At 44.7% G+C, this 19,680-nt stretch overlaps 1 protein-coding gene across 1 annotated transcript in view; it reads right to left on the minus strand.

Annotated features, from left to right (window-relative positions):
- The window catches only part of il1rapl2 (interleukin 1 receptor accessory protein like 2), an 859,242-nt gene that overhangs the window by 437,605 nt on the left and 401,957 nt on the right, over positions 1–19,680 (minus strand). The window contains exon 3 of the mRNA XM_033030273.1: positions 7,387–7,666. Within this exon, the coding sequence (XP_032886164.1) occupies positions 7,387–7,666 (280 nt within the window). The remainder of the gene's footprint in view (positions 1–7,386; positions 7,667–19,680) is intronic.

Genomic DNA, 19,680 nt, shown 5'->3' on the forward strand with positions numbered 1-19,680 from the left:
TATCTTGCAACTTCAACACCAATGCATAAACAAACAAATATGGCTTGAGGCACAAATTTCGCAATCTTTTGGAAGGATAAAATACTCTAAAATCTGGTTGACTGAAGCTAAAACCCAGTCACCCCAAAGCATATTTACACAATTCAAAAAGCATTTCCTAACTTTCTATCACATCCCTATATGGCTAAACACTGCAAGCAAGTTAAGTAGGTCAATTATAAATCAACCATCACATTCAATCATTGCGAGTGATTCTGTTTAATTCACCTTTCAAAATATAGGAAGATATGAACATATATTCAATGCCTTCCTTGCACATCATTTTTTTTCCTGGAAAAAGCAATTATGATTGGTTTACAACTTGGAACATTGAACAGTACGGCACAAGAACAGGCCCTTTGGCCCACAATGTCAGTGCCGAACATGATGCCAAGAAAAACTAATCTCATCTGCCTGCACATGATCCATATCTGCCCATACCCTGTATATCCATGTGCCAACATAAAAGCTTCTTAAACAACACTATAGTACCTGCCTCCACCACCACCCCTGGCAGTGTGTAATATATATATATATGTGTGTGCGTGTGTGTGTGCATGTGCGTGTGTAATATATATGTGCTCCTGTGTGTGCATAAGTATGTATGTATATGTATTGTTATCTCTCACTTTCCCTCTCTCTCTACACATATATATGTATACATATATACAAGTTGGGTCTGTTCCCCCAACGTGCGATTGTGGGGGGGGAGGCGGGCATGCAGCGTCACACACACTAACTATCCCCCCTCCCCCCCCCCCCGCACTCATGCTAATTACCCCCCTTGATATTATATTAATATTATTAATTTGCTCCTTTTACCCCATAACCACCCTATCTACTGACGCATAGCCCCCAACTTGCAGTCACATCTAGAGAGGGGGGGGGGGGGGGTAGAGAGTGAGGGCAGAGAGAGAAGGGGCAGAGACAGAGAGAGAGGGGAGGAGAGAGAGAGGGTGAGAGTGAGGGGGAGAGAGAGGGGGTGCTGAGAGGGGGGGTGAGGGGGAGAGGTGGGGAGCAGGGAGGGGGAGGGAGGGGGAGGGGTGGAGGGAAGAGGGTAGGGGGTGTGGAGGGGAGGGGGTTTAGGGGAGGGGATGGAGGCGAGGAGGGGAGAGAGAGAGGAGGAGAGGAGAGGGGTGAGAGGAGAGGGGGAGAGAGGAGGGGGGGAGAGGAGGGGGGGAGAGGAGGGGGTGAGGAGAGAGGGGGAGATGGGGGAGGGAGAGGAGCGCGGGGTGTGCGGGAGGGGGGGCGAGAGGAAGGGGGGTGAGAGTGAGATCGAGGGAGGAGAGGAGAGGGGGGTGAGAGAGCGAGCGGGTGTGGGAGAGAGGAGCGGGGGGAGGAGAGGAGAGGGGGCGCGGAGAGAGAGGAGACGGGGGGGAGATGGAGGGGGGAGGAGGAGAGGGTGGGAGAGGAGAGAGAGGATGAGGGGGGGAGAGAGGAGAGAGGGGGGAGAGAGGGGAGGAGAGGGGGGAGAGAGAGGAGAGAGGGAGAGGAGGAGGGAGGAGAGGTGGAGGGAGGAGAGGAGGAGGGAGGAAGAGGGAGAGAGGAGGAGAGGGGAAGAGAGGAGGAGAGGGGGAAGAGAGGAGAGGGGGAAGAGAGGAGAGCGGGGAGAGAGAGGAAGAGGGGGAGAGAGGCAGAGGGGGAGAGAGGAGAGGGGGGGGAGGAGAGAGGGGGGGAAGAGGAGAGGGGGGGAGAGGAGAGGGGGGAAGAGGAGAGGGGGGGAAGAGGAGAGGGGGGGGAAGAGGAGGAGGGGGGGGGGAGAGGAGAGGGGGGAGAGGAGAGGGGGGAGAGGAGAGGGGGGGAGAGGAGGGGGGGGGGAGGAGAGGAGGGGAGGAGAGGAGAGATGGTGGGGGAGAGGAGAGATGGGGGGAGAGAGGGGAGATGGGGGGGGGAGAGGAGAGAGGAGGGGGGGAGAGAGGGAGAGAGGAGGGGGGTGAGAGGAGGGGGGGTGAGAGAGGGAGGGGGGAGGGGGGAGAGGAGAGGGGGGGGGGGAGAGGAGAGGGGGGAGAGGAGAGAGGGGGGAGAGGAGATGGGGGGGAAGGGAGAGGGGGGGGGAGGAGAGAGGGGGGGAGAGGAGATGGGGGGGAAGGGAGAGGGGGGGGGAGAGGAGAGAGTGGGGGAGTGGAGAGGGGAGGGGGGAGAGGAGAGACGGGGGGGAGGGGGGTAGAGGAGAGAGAGGGGGGGGGAGAGGAGAGAGGGGGGGGGGAGAGGAGAGAGGGGGGGGGGGAGAGAGAGAGAACCCAAACCCCCCAAACAACCATTTGCAGGCAGTGATTTTTTCCTTCAAACTAACCATAACCATATTTTCATTTTCAAACCAAATTAAGGGTACTTACTCACAGCTGTGTAGACATTTGTTCAGTCATTCAGAGCTCTGACCTCCATGTTGTAGAGACTGATTGGGGCACACCATTTCCTGATTTTATAGTCCCTCCCCCATCCCACCAGCAGGAGCAGCAGAGAGAATGGGGAATTTTGTAAAAACATTAATATCTCTGTCATATTTAATCGACGGGAAAAATCCTCAGCACACATGCAGCGGAGGGGGGCTCTGAGCGAGGTGGCCAAAAATGACGGCCGTAGGTGGCGACGTTCTCTCAGAAATCACAGCACAGATCGCCAAAAGCGGTCAAGAACAGAGTTTTAGTAATATAGATATATATATATATATATTTTGGCGATCTGTGCTGCGATTTCTGAGAGAACGTCGCCACCTACGGCCATCATTTTTGGCCACCTCGCTCAGAGCCCCCCTCCGCTGCATGTGTGCCGAGGATTTTTCCCGTCGATTAAATATGACAGAGATATTAATGTTTTTACAAAATATATACCCACAAATGTGTAGATAAATACACACACTGATATATATATAGTGATATATACACACACTGATATCAGTGTGTGTATATATCACTATATATATATCAGTGTGTGTATTTATCTACACATTTGTGGGTATATATATATATATATATATATATATATATATGTGTGTGTGTGTGTGTGTGTGTCTGTATGTATGCATATAGGTATGTATATACATGGATGCATATAGTGTGTGTATGCATATATGTATGTATATGCATATCTGTATGTAAATACATACATACACACACACACGCACATTCATTGGATTCATGTAATAAATGTGTAACTGAATGCATGCAATTTACCTCCCATTGATTTCAATTCAACCAGATCTCGAAGGCACCATAAAATGCCACTTTATCACACAATTAGCACATCCAACCAATGATTAATTTCAACTCATGGGATACGTGCACATTCTTGCCACGATATGATCTACCTGTATCTGGTTAGGGTATCTTTGAATCTTGCCTTCCAATGTTCCTTTCCTCTGATGGAGGTACATTTTCAATTTTATAGGTATTATTACCCCTGCCAGACAAAGTATATCAACCCAGGTAGGAACTGTTTAAAGAATAGTCTTATCGCACACTTATCTGTTAATTAAAAATATATCATCTCAGTGGATGCGCGGTGGCGCAGCGGTAGAGTTGCACCCGTGCACGCCAAAGACCCAGGTTTGACCCTGACCCTGGGGTGCTGTCTGTACAGAGCTTGTACATTCTCCTTGTGACCGTTTTTCTCCCACACTCCAAACATGTGCAGGTTTGTAGATAAATTGACTATTGTAAAATTGTCCCTAGTGTGTAGGGAGTGGATGTAAAAGTGTGATAACATAGAACTAGTATAAATGGGTGATCGGTGGTGGATGTGCACACAGGGCCTGTTTTCAGGCTGTATCACTAGACTGTAAACTAAACTCAATTGTGTTAATGACCAAAGCTACTCACTGTTAAAAGAGTTGAAATATTTTTCTAACAAGTGCTTCATGCAGTCCTCCTGGTATCTGAAATAATAATCCCCAGTTCAGCAGATTAACTGCTTCTGAGGCTAAACTTCACATCAGTAAATGTTCACACAAAATACTCAGTGGGGCTGTACACTCTCTTTGTATGTATCTTTCTGAGTGTCAAATATTTTCAAAGTAATGATGTTTGCCTCGGGAGACCATAACGTGGGAAGAAATATTGTCCCGCAGTTAAGTCCTAAAGACTTGTGGGTTTGTACGTTAATTGGCCTCTATAAATTGCCCCTGGTGTGCAGGAAGTGGATGCGAAAATGGGCTAAGATACAGCTAGTGTGAACGGGTGATCGATGGTAAGTGTGGACTCTGTAGACTTTGAACTATAGAGATACAGCGCAGGAACGGGCTAATTGATCCACAGTGCCCGCGCCGACCAGCGTTTACCCCGTACACTAACACTTCCGATGCACCAGGGACAATTTACAATTTTACCTAAGCCAATTAATCTACAAACCTGTACGTCTTTGAAATATGGGAGGAAACCGCAGCACCCGAAGAAAATTCATGCGGTCACAGGGAGAACGCACAAACTCCGCACAGACAGCACCGGCAATCATGTTCGAATCCAGGCATCTGATGCCATATGGCGGCAGCTCTACCGCTGTGACACCATGCCACCTCGGTAGGTCAAAGAGTGTTCCCATGCCCCTTATAAGGACATTAACTAATCTCTGTAATTGCAGGTACGCTTATTTTCATATATGGAGCATATGGGGTGTTCTCTGCATTCAGTGCTGATTCTGTTATTGTTGTCAACAAGTATTCATTTTCCAGCAAAATATGTGTGCCAAACACTAATCATGAAACTGCTGATAAAATAGTTCATAAATAGTAGACACAAAAAACTGCTGATGCTGATTTACATAAAAGGACACAAAGAGCTGAAGTGATGTATTTTCTCTCCCTCCACCCTCCGCTCCCACCCCCACAATCAGTATGGTGGCCTGAAAAGAAACATTACCTATCCATGTTCTCCAGAGATGATGCCTGACCCATTGAGTTACTCCAGCAGTTTGTGTCCTTATTAATTAATAAAATGGTTTGCTGATAATAACGTTTGCAGATCTCTTGCAGCATAATAATTTATAAAAAAAACCCTATATTAAGATGTTTTGCTTCTGCAGGAAATAAGAACACATCCTACTGTCAAGTAATCGTACTAGTGGAATATAGAAATTAATTGATCAAAATCAACATTTCAATGAAAAACACTTTTTTTAAAGTAAAATATGTTATTCAGTAATAAAGACATTTTTCAAAATGGTTTAAGTTTCTCACCCAGTAACAAATAGGCCTCAAAAACTTAACTTTTGAAACCAACTTCAAAAGCCACAATTCCTCCAAATATTTGAATAGCTTTCTGCAGTTCATAAGATCATAAGACCATAAAGGGGCTGTCCCATTTGGGCGACCTAATCCACGACTTCTGGCGAGTTTGCCCTCGACTCATACTCGCAGCATGGTCGACACGAGGTCATAGGAGGTGTTCTTAACTCTCCTTCATGTTCGAGAGTGGTACTCGTGTATTCGATGCCTCAGCTAGGTCGCAGCAGTTTTTTCAATATGTTAAAAAATGCCCACGAGTAAAAAAAGGTTGTCATGGAAAAAAATCGATACTTTTTTACTCGTAGGTTTAGTCATAGTAGGTCGGCATGTTAGTCGTAGGTAATCGAGGGTAGTCGAAGGCAGTCGTAGATAGTCTTCATCATAGTCGAAGGGAGGTCGAAGGAGATTGAAGGAGGTCGTTTTCACTCTCCATTATTCGGTGTCCAATATTCCAGAAGTTAGTCGTAGCTGGTCGTAGCTAGTCGAAGCTGGTCTTCAACATAGTTGAAGGAGGTCGAGCAGGTCTTCTACATAGTCAGAGGAGGTCTTCACCATGTCATTTTTTTAAACTCTTCTAAACTCACCAATTAGGTCGCCCAAGTGGGACAGCCCGTTAAGACATAGGAGCAGAATTAGGCCATTCGCTCCAATGAGTCTGCTCCGCTATTCAATCATGGTCGATCTATTTTTCACTCCCAACCCCATTCTTCTGCCTTCTCCCCATAATCTTTGACACACTTACGAATTAACAACCTAGCAATCTCTGCTTTAAAAATACCCAGCGACTTGCCCCCCCCCCCCCCACCGCCGTCTGTGGCAATGAATTCCACGGATCCACCACCACTGTGTGCTTAATGTTTTCAAAAAATACATATTGTTACCTTAAAGACTGTCCACAACATTCAAATTTCCTTTTTCTTAAACCCTAGTTTTATAGACCTCTTAAACATTCATTCAGGTTTAGTTGAGTTTGGGTGAGTAATCCAGTTGGAAACAGGCCCTTCGGCCCACCAAGTCCACACTAACTATCTATCACCCACACACGAAATCTATCCAAGACACTGGAGACATTTTCCAGAAGCCAATGAACTTACAAACCTGCACATCTTTGGGATATGGTAGGATACCAGAGCACCAGAGAAAACCCATGCGGTTGGTCACAGAGCGAACGTGCAAACTCCGTACAGACAGCACCCGTATTCATGATCGAACCTGGATCACTGGCAATTGTAACCAGCCTCTGCAAGTCCTTGTTTCTACAAAGTAACTGGGCCCTGGTGAGTCAGTCAGTAATGTTTGGGGTGCCGGTGACTCAGAAGAGAATGAATGGGTTTCAAGTGACTCAGAAGGAACCCTGGATCCAGTGATTGAGAAGAGAACCATTGAGGCCCAGTGAAACAGAAGGGAACAAGGAAACCATGGCTCTAGCAAGTCAGAAATATACATTGCAAATGTCACCTGGTGAACCAGGACTCAATCAGTGGGATGTCCAAATAGTTGGCTTGTAGTGTTACCATAACGTTACGGAACACCGTCACATCTATTGGACATGAGTAACGCGGCTTTCTCTCCAAAGAATTATAGTCATGGAAACGTCCCATGCTGCATGACTCCCTGGAGATTTTACAAGGAACCAACTTTACCCTAATGTCAAGATATGTTTTGCAAGTTCAAGTAATGTTCCATAAAACAGCCAGACGGCACAGTGGTGCAGCGGCAGAGTTGCTCCCTTACAGCACCAGCGACCCGGGTTCGATCCTGACTACGGGTGCTGTCTGTACAGACTTTGTACTTTCCTCCTGTGACCACGTGGGTTTTCTCCGGGTGCTCCGGTTTCCTTCCACACTCCAAGCCGTGTGTGTTTCTCAGTTAATTGGCTTCTGTAAGCTGTCCCTGGTGTGTAGAATAGAACCAGTGTACAGGTGATTGCTGGTCAGAATGGACGTTGTGGGCTGAAGGGCCTGGTTCAACGCTGTATCTCTAAACTAAAACTTCAGCTTCCAGACATTTAAGTTTATTCTCCACCGGTATGGAAATATTTAAAAACAAATCGGACAATCTTGAGTCGATTGGAGCTATAACATCTTCATCAATATAACTTCACTTGTGGTTTGAAAACATGTTCTTACCTTAATACACATGTGTAAAATCCATTGTCCTTTATCTCCACTGAATGGAACCAAATCGAATCCCCCTCTTTGCTCATTCTACGACCAGAGAATATAATGGGTTCTTCTGAATCTCCTTGCCCGTTATTCTTGTACCACATTAGGCTGAGTCCAGAATTCTGTGCCATGCTGTAGTTCGTCCGGATGTAACCATAGAAAAGAGCACATTTGATACGTACTGGTTCTCCTGCCAGCACCATGTATTTTTTCAGATCCACAGACCAATCGATACAAACGTCAACTGTTGAGAAAGCATAAAGATTAAAAATAACATTAGACACATCAGTCTTTTTGTGAGAGCTGGTTACTCTATCCAGAGGAATGTGTGTGCGTGCGTGCGTGTGTGTGTGTGTGTGTGCGTGTGTGCGTGTGTGTGCGTGCGTGCGTGCGTGCGTGTGTGTGTGTGTGTGTGTGTGTGTGTGTGTGTGCGTGTGTGTGTGTGTGTGTGTGTGTGTGCGTGTGTGTGTGTGCGTGTGTGTGTGTGCGTGCGTGTGTGTGTGTGTGTGCGTGTGTGCATGTGTGCGTGTGTGTGTGTGTGCGTGTATGTGTGCGTGTGTGTGTGCGTGCGTGTGTGTGTGTGTGCGTGTGTGTGTGCGTGTGTGTGTGCGTGCGTGTGTGTGTGTGTGTGTGTGTGTGCGTGTGTGTATGTGTGTGTGTGTGTGTGTGCGTGCGTGTGTGTATAAAATATATGTGTGTGTGTGCGTGCGTGTGTGTGTGTGTGTGTGTGTGCGTGTGCGTGTGTGCGTGCGTGTGTGTATAAAATATATGTGTGTGTATCCCGGATGAAGATATTTAGTTTAGTTTAGTTTAGAGATACAGCATGGAATTATTGTGAACAGTTTTCGGACCCATATCTGAGTTGGGATGTGCATTGGACAGGGTCGAGGGAAAGTTTAACAAAATGATCCCAGGGGTTAATTGGGTTAACTAATGATGATTTTTGTCGGCACTGGACCTTTACTCACTGGAGTTCAGAAGGATGGGTAGGGAACTCATTGAAACTTATCAAATGTCTTGCATTAAATGTTATTCACTTTATCTGTACATTGTGGACGGCTCAATTGCAATCATGTATTGCCTTTCTGCTGACTGGTTAGCACGCAACAAAGACTTTTCATTATACCTCGGTACACGTGACAATAAACAAAACTAAACTAAGATAGACCAGATTGTGGAGGCGCTGGAACCTACATCCCTGTAGCTGAAAGATGAGCGGCAGGCACACTGACTCGTAAGGCTCCACCAGACACTGATAACACAGTTGGCATAAGGAACCAAAGACAAAGTGATAATCTATGATAACATTCGATAAACTTATCACAAACAACTTTGCAATTATTTCAAATAATAATAATTTTGAGTAATTGTGGGTGATGCAGTGGTGCGGTGGTAGAGTTGCTGCCTCACAGCGCCAGAGACTTTGGTTTGATCCTGACTACAGATGCTTCATGTACAGAGTTTGTACCTTCTCCCTGCGACCACGTGGGCTTTCTCTGGGTGCTTGGGTGTTGTCCCACACTCCAAAGACGTGTAGGTTTGTGTAGGTTAATTGGCTTCTGTACATTGTAAATTGCCCCAAGTGTGTAGGATAGAGCTAGTGTACGGGTGATCGCTGGTCCGCATAGACTCGGTGGGCCTGTTTTCAGGCTGTGCCTCTAATCTAACGGAATACTGCTTGCTGAGATGGCAGAACTAGATTAAAAACAAGCAACAAAGGGGGAACCTTTATACTGTCAGGAGAGTAAAAGACGAGGCAAAGTGGGAAAAGTCTGAAGAAGGGTCTCAACACGAAATGTTACCTATTCCTTCACTCCATAGATGCTGCCTCACCCGCTGAGTTTCTCCAGCATTTTTGTCTACCACCAAATAAAAACGTAATAACTTCAGGCATGCAACAATTGAATTAGTGAACAAAACATAGAGCATTCTGCCAAAGCCTTAGAAAATAATTCAACAAATATTGTACATGCCAAATGAGTTGTTCTTACAACCATTGTATCAATAAAGATCTTTGCCCAGCAGAGAGTAAAACTATTTTATAGACAAGCATCGAATAGCCATTTCCTCTACACAGTTAGCAATTTTTCCTTTCATCTTCTCTATAGACTGCATGTATTTGAGAATGTCAATTAGTCCAACACGCCATGGGGAATGTCATAGAAGAAGGATGCCAAGGCTTTTGAGGGACTGCGGAGAGGATTCACACAAGCAGTGTTTGGATTGGGCGAGCATTTTATCTTTTCACATACGGAAACCTAACGAGGCTGGGTTCGGTCAGCCCAAATCAGAGGAGGTTTCATAAAGATTCAGGAATTGGTTAAGAAGGAACTGCAGATGCTGGAAAATCGAAGGTATACAAACGTTGCCTATTTCTGACCTGTCAACCCGAAACGTCGCCTGTTTCCTTCGCTCCATAGATGCTGCCTCACCCGCTGAGTTTTTCCAGCATTTTTGTCTACCTATAACGATTCAGGAGGTTCGTGATTGGAAGGGCTTTGAAAGAACAGATTTTTAGGGAAGATTTTCAACAGCAAGGGAAGTGGCACCAAATCTGGTGACTCTGGATACTGTCTCAGCATACTATTTCTACCCACTTGTACTGACTTTACTTTCGACTTTAGAAATAAAGAAGTGAGGAAACAGGCCCTTTGGCCCATCAAGTCCGCATTGATCAATCAATCACCCTGTATACTAGCACTATCCTACAACTTGACAATAATTTAACAACTTACGGAAGCTAATTAACGCATAAACCTGCACGTCTTTGGAATGTGGGAGGAAATTGGAGCAACCGGAGAAAACCCACGCAGGTCACAGGGAGAATGTACAAACTCTATATAGAGAGCACCTGTGGTCAGGATCGAACCCGGGTCTCTGGTGCCAGAAGGCAGCAACTCTACCGCTACGCCACTGTGCCGCCCTGTATCTGAGATGCTTATCTAAGATGCATCTGAGTGCTAATGTATCGAGATACTTGTACTGAACTGTGTACAAAAATGAATTTCACTGTACCGCAGTTCATGTGACAAAAAACTACCATTGGGCCATTGACATGATAACAGGTGCAGGCATATTTATAATCCTTGCCAGAGCAGTCATGGTAAGGTGGAATATTACCAATGAGTTCTTGTCTCACACATTGAGCACATTCAATATTACATTTCAAAAGTTAACTGGATGAACACCTGATGAGGTATTCCTCAGAGGGCTTTGGTGAAAGGCTGGAGGAGTGGAATCATTAGGACTGCGCTTACAAAGAGACACCATGGGCAGAGTGGACCATAAAACATCCTCTGCAACATAATTGCATCGTGCTTTGTTTTTGGGAAGTAAGTGCATGAATCTAAGGCTCAATTGATCCAAGGCAAACATTCCCAAAAAATAGTTTTCTTAATTTTAGTTTAGAAATACACCTGGAGAAAACCATAGTGATGCAGCACCAGAGATCTGGGTTTGATACTGACTCTGGGTGCTGTCTATGTAGAGTTTGCACATTCTCCCTATGACCGCGTGGATTTTCTATGAGTGCTTAGGTGTCCACCCACACTCCAAAGATGTGCAGGTTTGTCGGTTGATTGGCTTCAGTGTTTAGGATAGAACTAGTGTATGGGTGATTACTGGTCAGCGCAAACTCAATGGGCAGAAGGGCCTTTCCTTTCCCCTCTCAACTTAAATCTATGCCTTCTAGTTTTAGCCTCTTCTGGATCGCAGAATCACTATTCATCTTTTCTATGGCCCTTTTATAATTTTATAGATTTAGTGATAGATAAAGTTATAGATTTTTATAAACCTCTATAATTTGCTGTGCAATGTTTGATTCAACATTGTTTGTCTATAAATAGCTCCTTCTGGGCTGTCCTTCCCCCAGTACAATTTTTCATGAACTATATGTTATCCACTGATCCCATGTATTTTACCCTTGCTGAAACGATGTTGCTACTTGGATAAATACAAATAATTGAACAGCAGGCAAGTGATGGATGATATACTTTAAAGTCAATTGGCCTGGAGGGAGTTGAGGTAGGATTTGGTAATGGAAGTAGATTTATAATTTTAAATCAACAGACAAGTGAATTGCCAGAATTTTAGATCACAGATGATATATATGAGTTTACGATGTACTGATTATCAGACAATAATCCAACTATTTTCACACTTATTAGTGTTATGGGCATCATTGGAAATTCCATTTTTGCCTATCCCTTGTGATATTGAACCATTGCTGAATTTCTAGTGAAGGATCTCCATGGTACTGTTTTGTAGGAAGTTCAGGGCAGCACAGTGGTGCAGCTGGTGGAGTGGCTCTCTCACAGTGACAGAATGGTGGGTGCCTGGGATGCGCTGCCAGGATTGGTGGTGGAGGCAGATATAATAGTGGTGTTTAAGAAGCTTTCCGACAGGCCCATGGATATGCAGGGAATGGAGGGATATGAATCATGTGCAGACAGATGAGCTTAGTTTATCTTGGCATTATGAAAGGAACAGATATTGTGGGCCAAAGCCTATGCTGAACTTTTTTTACGTTCCATATTTCATTCCATTGCCACAGATTTTAAGTGGCAGAATGCTTCACAAAATGAGTCAATCATGCACTATATCTTTTGGAACCAGTTAATATTACCCACCACTTTACTCAAAGGGCTGTTTAATTAGTTTTTTTTTAAATTGTCGTTCACCAAAGGCCAAGAAAATGAAGGCCTGAAAGTTCAATATTCTTGACCTCAACAATTTTAATAACCCGGACTGACTGCACCTACTTGAAGCAAAATGAATGTGCAAACATATTCAAGGTACAGGTTGAATGCACAGGCTTTAAAAAGGTTACATAATAGTAGTTGATGTGAACATTTTTTTTCCTTGAGTCTGATGAGAAATGTACCATGTGGGTGTTAATTCACCCTGCGATTCACAGAGGGCAATGGTGGGGGAGTTATGCAGAGTAATATCGCTGGCCTCTCTGGCACCAGATAAAGGTAACGTTGAATATAGATAAGAGAAATAATTAGATAAGGGAAGCAGCTGAATTTAACAAGGTGGTTCTCCAGTCATGTTCCACTTAATTAATATTCAGCCTGAGCTAATTTGAAATGATATTATGCAACATTCCTGTTCATGTTTTATCCATAAACATCCAAAAAATTATTGTCTGTTTAAACCAACACATAATCCTGACCAGTATATTGATGTAGATACAGATGGATAGATTCATATACTTTGTACACTTTTTTTAATCAGTCACTTAGAACCAGGCAGTTCCTAGTAACATTCTTTGCATTTTCTGATTGATAGACTAATGTGTAATTGCCCAAACATCTATAGAGGAGGGAACTGCAGATGCTAGTTTAAACCGAAGATAGACACAAAATGCTTGAGTAGCTCAGTGGAACAGGCAGCATTTCTGGAAAGAAGAAATTAGTGACATTTCGGGTCGAGACCCTTGTTCAGAATAGAGTCAGGGGAAAGGGAAAGGAGAGATATAGACAGTGATTGTAGAGAGATATGGAACAAAAGAATGAAAGATATGTGAAAAAGTAATGATGATAAAGGAAACAGCCCATTGTTAGCTCTTTGCTATGTGAGAAAGAGAAGCTGGTGCGACTTGGGTGGGGAGGAATGGAGAGAGAGGGAATGCAAGGGTTACTTGAAGTTAGAGAAATTAATATTCGTACCACTGGGTTGCAAACTGCCCAAGCGAAATATGAGATGCTGATACTCCAATTTGCATTTAGTCACACTCTGACCATGGAGGAGCCTAGGACAGAAAGGTCAGTATGGGAATGGTAAGAGAAATCAAAGTGCTTGGCAACCAGGAGATCAGGTACGTCTAGGCAGAATGAGCGAAGGTGTCCAGCAAAACGATCGCCCAGTCTACTCACTGTTCACTGACTTTATGACATTGTTCCTTTTGAGCTCCCTTTATGATATAATTAGCGATTTAAAACAATTTGAGTCCCTATATCAACATTGTTGGTAGCTCTATGTTTCATATTAAATTCTGATCATTTATGTGTAAACAAATAAAGCCTGCGTGAGATTATGGAAAGTATGGTTATGTGGCCATTGAGATCGTATAGAAGCAGGCCCAATTCTTCCTGCTTTCCAATCCTGCACCTGCTTTACGAAAAAGATGTACAGCAAAGTTTCCAAGTGGTCCATGTGGGCATCACTGATGGGTTTTGTTCACAACCTTACGTGTGTATGGAGGGATGTTTGCAAAGTGTGCAGGTGACTTGTAACTTAGGGCGGCACAGTGGCACAGCGGTAGAGTTGCTGCCCTACAGATTCCCCGGTTCAACACTGACTATTGGTGCTAAGTGTACAGAGTATGTACATTCTTCCTGTGGCTGCGTGGCTTTCCTCTGGGTGCTCCAGTTTCTTCCCAAAGACCTGCAGGTTTGTAGGATTAATTGGCTTCTGTAAATTGTGTGGAGGGTAGAACTAGTGTATGCGTGATCATAGTCAGCATGGACTCGGTTGGCTAAAGTGTCTGTTTCCAAGCCATAACTCTAAACTAAAAATAAAAAAATGTTTTGGATAGGCACACGTGAAGGAAATGTTTTGAGGGATATGGGTCAAATGCGAGCAAATGGGACTAGCTAAAATGGGGCATCTTGCTCCGCATGGACAAGATAGGCTGCAGGACCTGTTTCCATGCTGTAGGACTGTCTTCAGAAACCAACATATAGCTGATACAAAGGATCATGCGGACTTCAAGATACGCAGCCTGTTGCAATGGGATGACACGTGAAGATAAAGATTAGTGTAGAGAATTGTGAATGAACAGAGGAATTATGGTAGAGAGGTAAAGTGGAATCAGGAACAGAAAGCAAGGAGTGGGGACAAGGAACTGCAGATGCTGGTTTACAAAAGCCTTTTCTAACCTCCAGTTCCCTCCCCTCTACTTTCAGTCTGAGAAAGAGTCCCAGCCCAAAACTTCACCCATCCTTTTTTCTCCGGAGATGCTGCCTGACCCATTGAGTTACTCCAGCACTTGGTGTCTATCTTTGGTGTTGCAGTATCTTGGCAGATTAGGCAGCGTCTCAGTAGAACATGGAAAGGCGATGCTTTGGGTCGTGGCCCTTCTTAAGCCTATCCATGTTCTCCTGAGATGGTGCCAGACTAGCTGAGCGACACCAGCACTCTTCAAAGTAAGTAGGTTTATTGACCAAGTATTCACATACAAGGAATTTGCCTTGATGCTCCGCCCACAAGTAACAACATGACATCCAGTGACAGTTACGAATGACTCAGAAAACACTAAACATTAATAATAATAAAACATTAATGATAAAATATCATTGATCAAGCATGTGAACCAACAAAATACCAGTTCAAATGGAGGCTAGAAATACCAGATCAAAGAAAGCATAGAATTGGATTGGGCTAATGCATGGTGAGTGTTTAATAGCTCTGGCCGATTCTAACTGGACTTGAGAAGAATGTGGAAGGATCTCATTGAAACCTACCAATGGAGAAAGGCTTGGATGGAGTGGAGAGTGAGAAAGTCTCGGACCAGATGACACAGCCTCAGTATAAAAGGAATGTACCTTTAGAGAAGAGGTGACGTGGAATCTCTTTAGCCAGAGGGTGGAGGATCTGTGGAATTAATTTCCAATGACCTCCATGGAGGCCAAGTCATTGGATATTTTTAAAGCAGAGTTTGACAGGTTCTTGATTAGTAATGGTATCAAAGGTTATGGGGAGAAGGCAGGAGAATGGGGTTGAGAGGATAAGATAGATCAGCCATGATTGAATGGCAGAGTGGACTCGATGGGACAAATCACCTAATTCTGCTCTTATGTCTGATGAACTTGTGAAGAGGTGGCAGAGTGGAAATTTGGTCAGGTTTTTGGAAGCCTTTCACCAATGGTGTTGCAAAGGAATCACTGCTGGGGCCATTATTATTGTGTATAGACAATAATAATGCAGGAGGCATGATAAGTAAGACTGCAGTTGACTTGTAGTGTGGGAGGAAACCCAAACATTGGTGATGTTTTTAACATTGAGGACGATAGTCTTAAGGGCCTGTCCCACTTATGCGACCTTTACAGGCGACTGCTGGCACCCGTGTTATGGGTCGCCAAAATTTTCAACATGTTGAAAATTTAGCGGCGACCAGAAAGACGCGACAACTCTTTGGAGACCACTCAGGACCATAGGAGACCTCTCACGAACATACAGCCTGGTTTGTTCCTCCCTTAACATAATCATATCCTTCCTTTAGTGTTGTGACCACACCAGCATATAATACTCCACATGCAGTCGAGCCAAATCTACATACAATTATACAATTATGCTCTGCACAATCCTGGTCTAAACCTTCTGAATGCACAAATCAATGTTCATATTACACTTACCCTTTGGATATACCCTGTCCAATTCATCACCAATCTGAGCAACATCTATTTGCCCCATTTCCTGCTTTTTAAGTTAACCAATATTCCAACAGACAGCTCATATTTCGCTTGGGCAGCTTACAACCCAGCAGTATGAACAACAATTTCTCTAATTACTAAACAACTTCTCTAAGTAACCCCTGCATTCCTTCTCTCTCCCACCCCCTACTTCTCCCTCCCAAAGTATCCTACTAGTTCTATTGTTCGCATCCTTGTACCCCTTCGTTACCATCTCTTCCCCAGCCAACAATGGGTCGGCCATTGTAGGCTTCACCCTTCCTTGGTCATCTGTTGCCAGCCTTGCATTGTTCTGGCCTTTGCTTACCTCCAGTTCCCTCCCCTCTACTTTCAGTCTGAAGAAGATCTCGGAGAAAACCCACGCGGTCACGGGGAGAACTTACAAACTCCGTACAGACAGCACCCGTAGTCAGGATCGAACCCTGGTCTCTGGCGCAGCAGGTTAAGTGAGTGGTACAGTGGTAGAGTTGCTGCCTAATGCCCCTGTCCCACTTAGGAAACCTGAACGCAAACCTCTGGAGACTCTGCGCCCCACCCAAGGTTTCCGTGCGGTTCCCGGAGGTTCCCAGAGGTTTTTTGTCAGTCTACCTGCTTCCACTACCTGCAACCTCCGGCAACCACCTGCAACCTCCGGGAACCACACGGAAACCTTGGGTGGGGCGCAAAGTCTCCAGAGGTTTCCGTTCAGGTTTCCTAAGTGGGACAGGGGCATAACAGCACCAGAGACCCGGGCTTGATCCTGATTATGTGTGCTGTCTGTGCCGAGTTTGTACAGTCTCCCTGTACGTTTGTACACGGGTTTTCTCTGGGCACTCCGGTTTCCCACCACACTACAAAGACATGCAGGTTTGTAGGTTAATTGGGTTTAGTAAAAATTGTAAACTGTCGCCCGTGTGTACAGGGTAATCGCTGGTCGGCACTGTGAGGCAGCAACTCTACTGCTGCGCCACCCCTTTGATTTGATTTGATTTGATTTAATTGGTCTTTAACCAATTGCACAGAGGTGTGAACGACTGCAGCATACATTCATTTTCTTATGGGTCAATCTGCACAATTTATACTAGATTTGTGTAGGAAAATAAATTGTTTTCCAGTGTGTTTTGAGGATTTCTTTGTGCTCAGTAAGTGAAGGGCTGCCAGTAATGGGACATCACCACTTTAGTTATGTAGTGATATTATCAATCATTCTGCAGTTAACAGCTGCAGCCAGAAACTATATCCAGCTCATGCACTCCACTTGAACAGAATCTCCTGCATCTAATCGAAGGAAACCATCACCAATTTCTTAAGTGCTCGGTTAACTGTTGCAGCTCCTGCACTCATTGACCTTATGGCTCCTCATAAGATGGTCAATTTGCTGCCAAAGTCTGTGCTGTACTCGCAATCATTTCAGTTCTGAGGATCCATGTTTGGCAAAAAAAGTGTGACTAGATAGCAGGGAAAAATATGAAGAATTTCTCTCCACCGTTCAGCAAGGAACACAACAAAGCTTTGGCTCAACTCGTTCAAGTCAGAAAGGCAGCACGGTGGCACAGTGGGCGAGTTGCTGCCACACAGTGCCAGAGACCCGGGTTCGATCCCGACTACGGGTGCGGTCTGGGCGGGGTTGGCACATTCCCCAGGTGACCGCAAGGTTTTCTCCGGTTTCCTCCCACATTCCAAAAGAGCTGCAGGTTTGCAGGTTAATTGTCTCCTGTAAATTGTCCCTGGTCTGTAGGATAGAATTGGTGATGGCAGGTCGGCACGGACTCGGTGGACCGAATGGCCTGTTTCCACACTGTTTCTCGAAACTAAATTAAATGAAGATAGTAATTATTTTTCCCTTCGGAGGGTTTTGGCATTAATGTCCACTGCTAATTGCCCTTCCGAGGGTATCAACGAGCTGTTTACCTGGACAGCAGTGGCCTGAGTGGTAAATACCCATGAAAAGTTGAACGAGCAACTGTGAAGGGACAATGCTTCCTTCTGCTCAGTTTGTGACTGTGCTGGTCTTTAGATTTATGGTTAGGTTAATTATTGTCACATGTACAAGTACCTCGCATTTTATGTGTTTTGCTTTATGTATTTGTGAAATAATACGCTTGTTCATTCAATACCAAAGCTCAAAATTACTCCTAACAGCACAGTGTTTAGTGTTAGTTTAGACCAAGTACGAAGTGCTGGTCATAGACTGCCGTAAGCAGAGCTGGAAGGCAAGGTGTATGCCCATCGAGGTTGGTTGCAGATGTTTTTCCAGGCAATCGTTCTACAAAGCCTTGAGTACACTGGGCCTCAATGGAATGGACACCACAGAGGCAGCGGAGAAAGCTTGAGATGGCTCTGGATCAGGAGAGAAGGTCCATGGGGAGGAGCGAATGCCACCTGAACACAAGTCGTGGTCTAATCAATCACGGCTGGGTCGCCTGGGCGAGGGTGTCTGATGTCGAAAGACCTGAAACACCCAAAGGCCCCAGGTTACATTACTGATGATGTGTCAGGAGCATCAAGAGATGTATTTTATCAATTAATTCAGGGATACTGTGTAGAAACAGGCCTTTCTGCCCACCTAGTTCGTGCCGACCAATGATCTCCCATATATTAGTTCTATCGTGCACACTAGGGATAATATGCAGAGACCAAGTAACCTACAAACCTACATGTTGTTAGAATGAGGGAGGAAACTGAAGCACCAAAAAAAAAAATGGTTACAGGGAGAACGTGCAAACTCCACACAGAATCAAACCTGGGTCTCTGGCGCTGTTAGACAGCAACTTTACCATGCACCACTGTGCTGTGTGTGTCTAATTTTCCCATTTTTGAATTATGTGCCTCTTTTCAATCACGTAACCTCCCGCGTAAATCCTCAGTGTATAGTGAAAACCTTTGTTTTGCATGCTTTCCATACAGATCCGATATACCATACATTGATACAATCAGCTTAAACTCAAGTACAATAGGTAGAACAAAAGGGGAAGGTACAGTGCAGAATATAGTTCTCAGCTGTGTAGCACACCCGTTCCATAGACAAAGTCCAATATCCTCAATGGGTTTGAGGTGAATTGGACTGTACCCTAGCTTATGGATGGACCATTCAGAAGCCTGATAACGGAGGTGATGAAGCTGTTCCTGAGTCTAGTTGTGCACACTTTCAAGCTTCTGTAGTACTTTTTGCTCGATGGGAGCAGAGAGAAGGAATGACCATGGTGGGATTAGTCTTATTATGTTGTCTGCTTTTCTAAGACAGCATGAAATGTAGATGGAGTCAGTGGTAAGAGTCTGGACTGCTGGACGCCTGAGAAGAATTATCTATGTGGGATCTTTGTCTGATTTACTAAGGTTGACAGTTTTTAGTTTTTATTTTAGATTTCCAGGAGATGAGTTTAAATTGGCATCATGTTCTGCACAGACATTGTGGGCCGAATGGCCTGTTCTTGTTCTATGTTCGAATCCCAGGATCACCCCAAATCAGTTGCTGTTTGAGGCCCATCTGGTCCAGAGAGGAATGCAGAGCTCAATTTGGAGAATACCAAATGGCATTCATTTACATGCCAGCGAAGAATAAGGACATCTGGCACAAGAGAATTAGATTGCGTCAGTCAACCAAATTAGATCAAATTCCAAGCTGGAGATAATCATCCGTGATCACTGAATTAAATCATCACCAGCTCATCAATTTTTATGACTTTAAAAAAAAATATGATCGCCATGGGAGATCATGCGTTAAACCAATAAAAAGAATCAACAACGTTTGTGTTAAATAAAGACAATTTAAAAAGGAGTTTGCAAATATCCCACTCAAATGGAAAGGTTCACCTGTGCGGGTTTGTATGCCCCCTCACATAAAATGCATGATGCCTGAACC

This window comes from Amblyraja radiata, chromosome 12 (assembly GCF_010909765.2).
Source record: "Amblyraja radiata isolate CabotCenter1 chromosome 12, sAmbRad1.1.pri, whole genome shotgun sequence".
NCBI lineage: Eukaryota > Metazoa > Chordata > Chondrichthyes > Rajiformes > Rajidae > Amblyraja > Amblyraja radiata.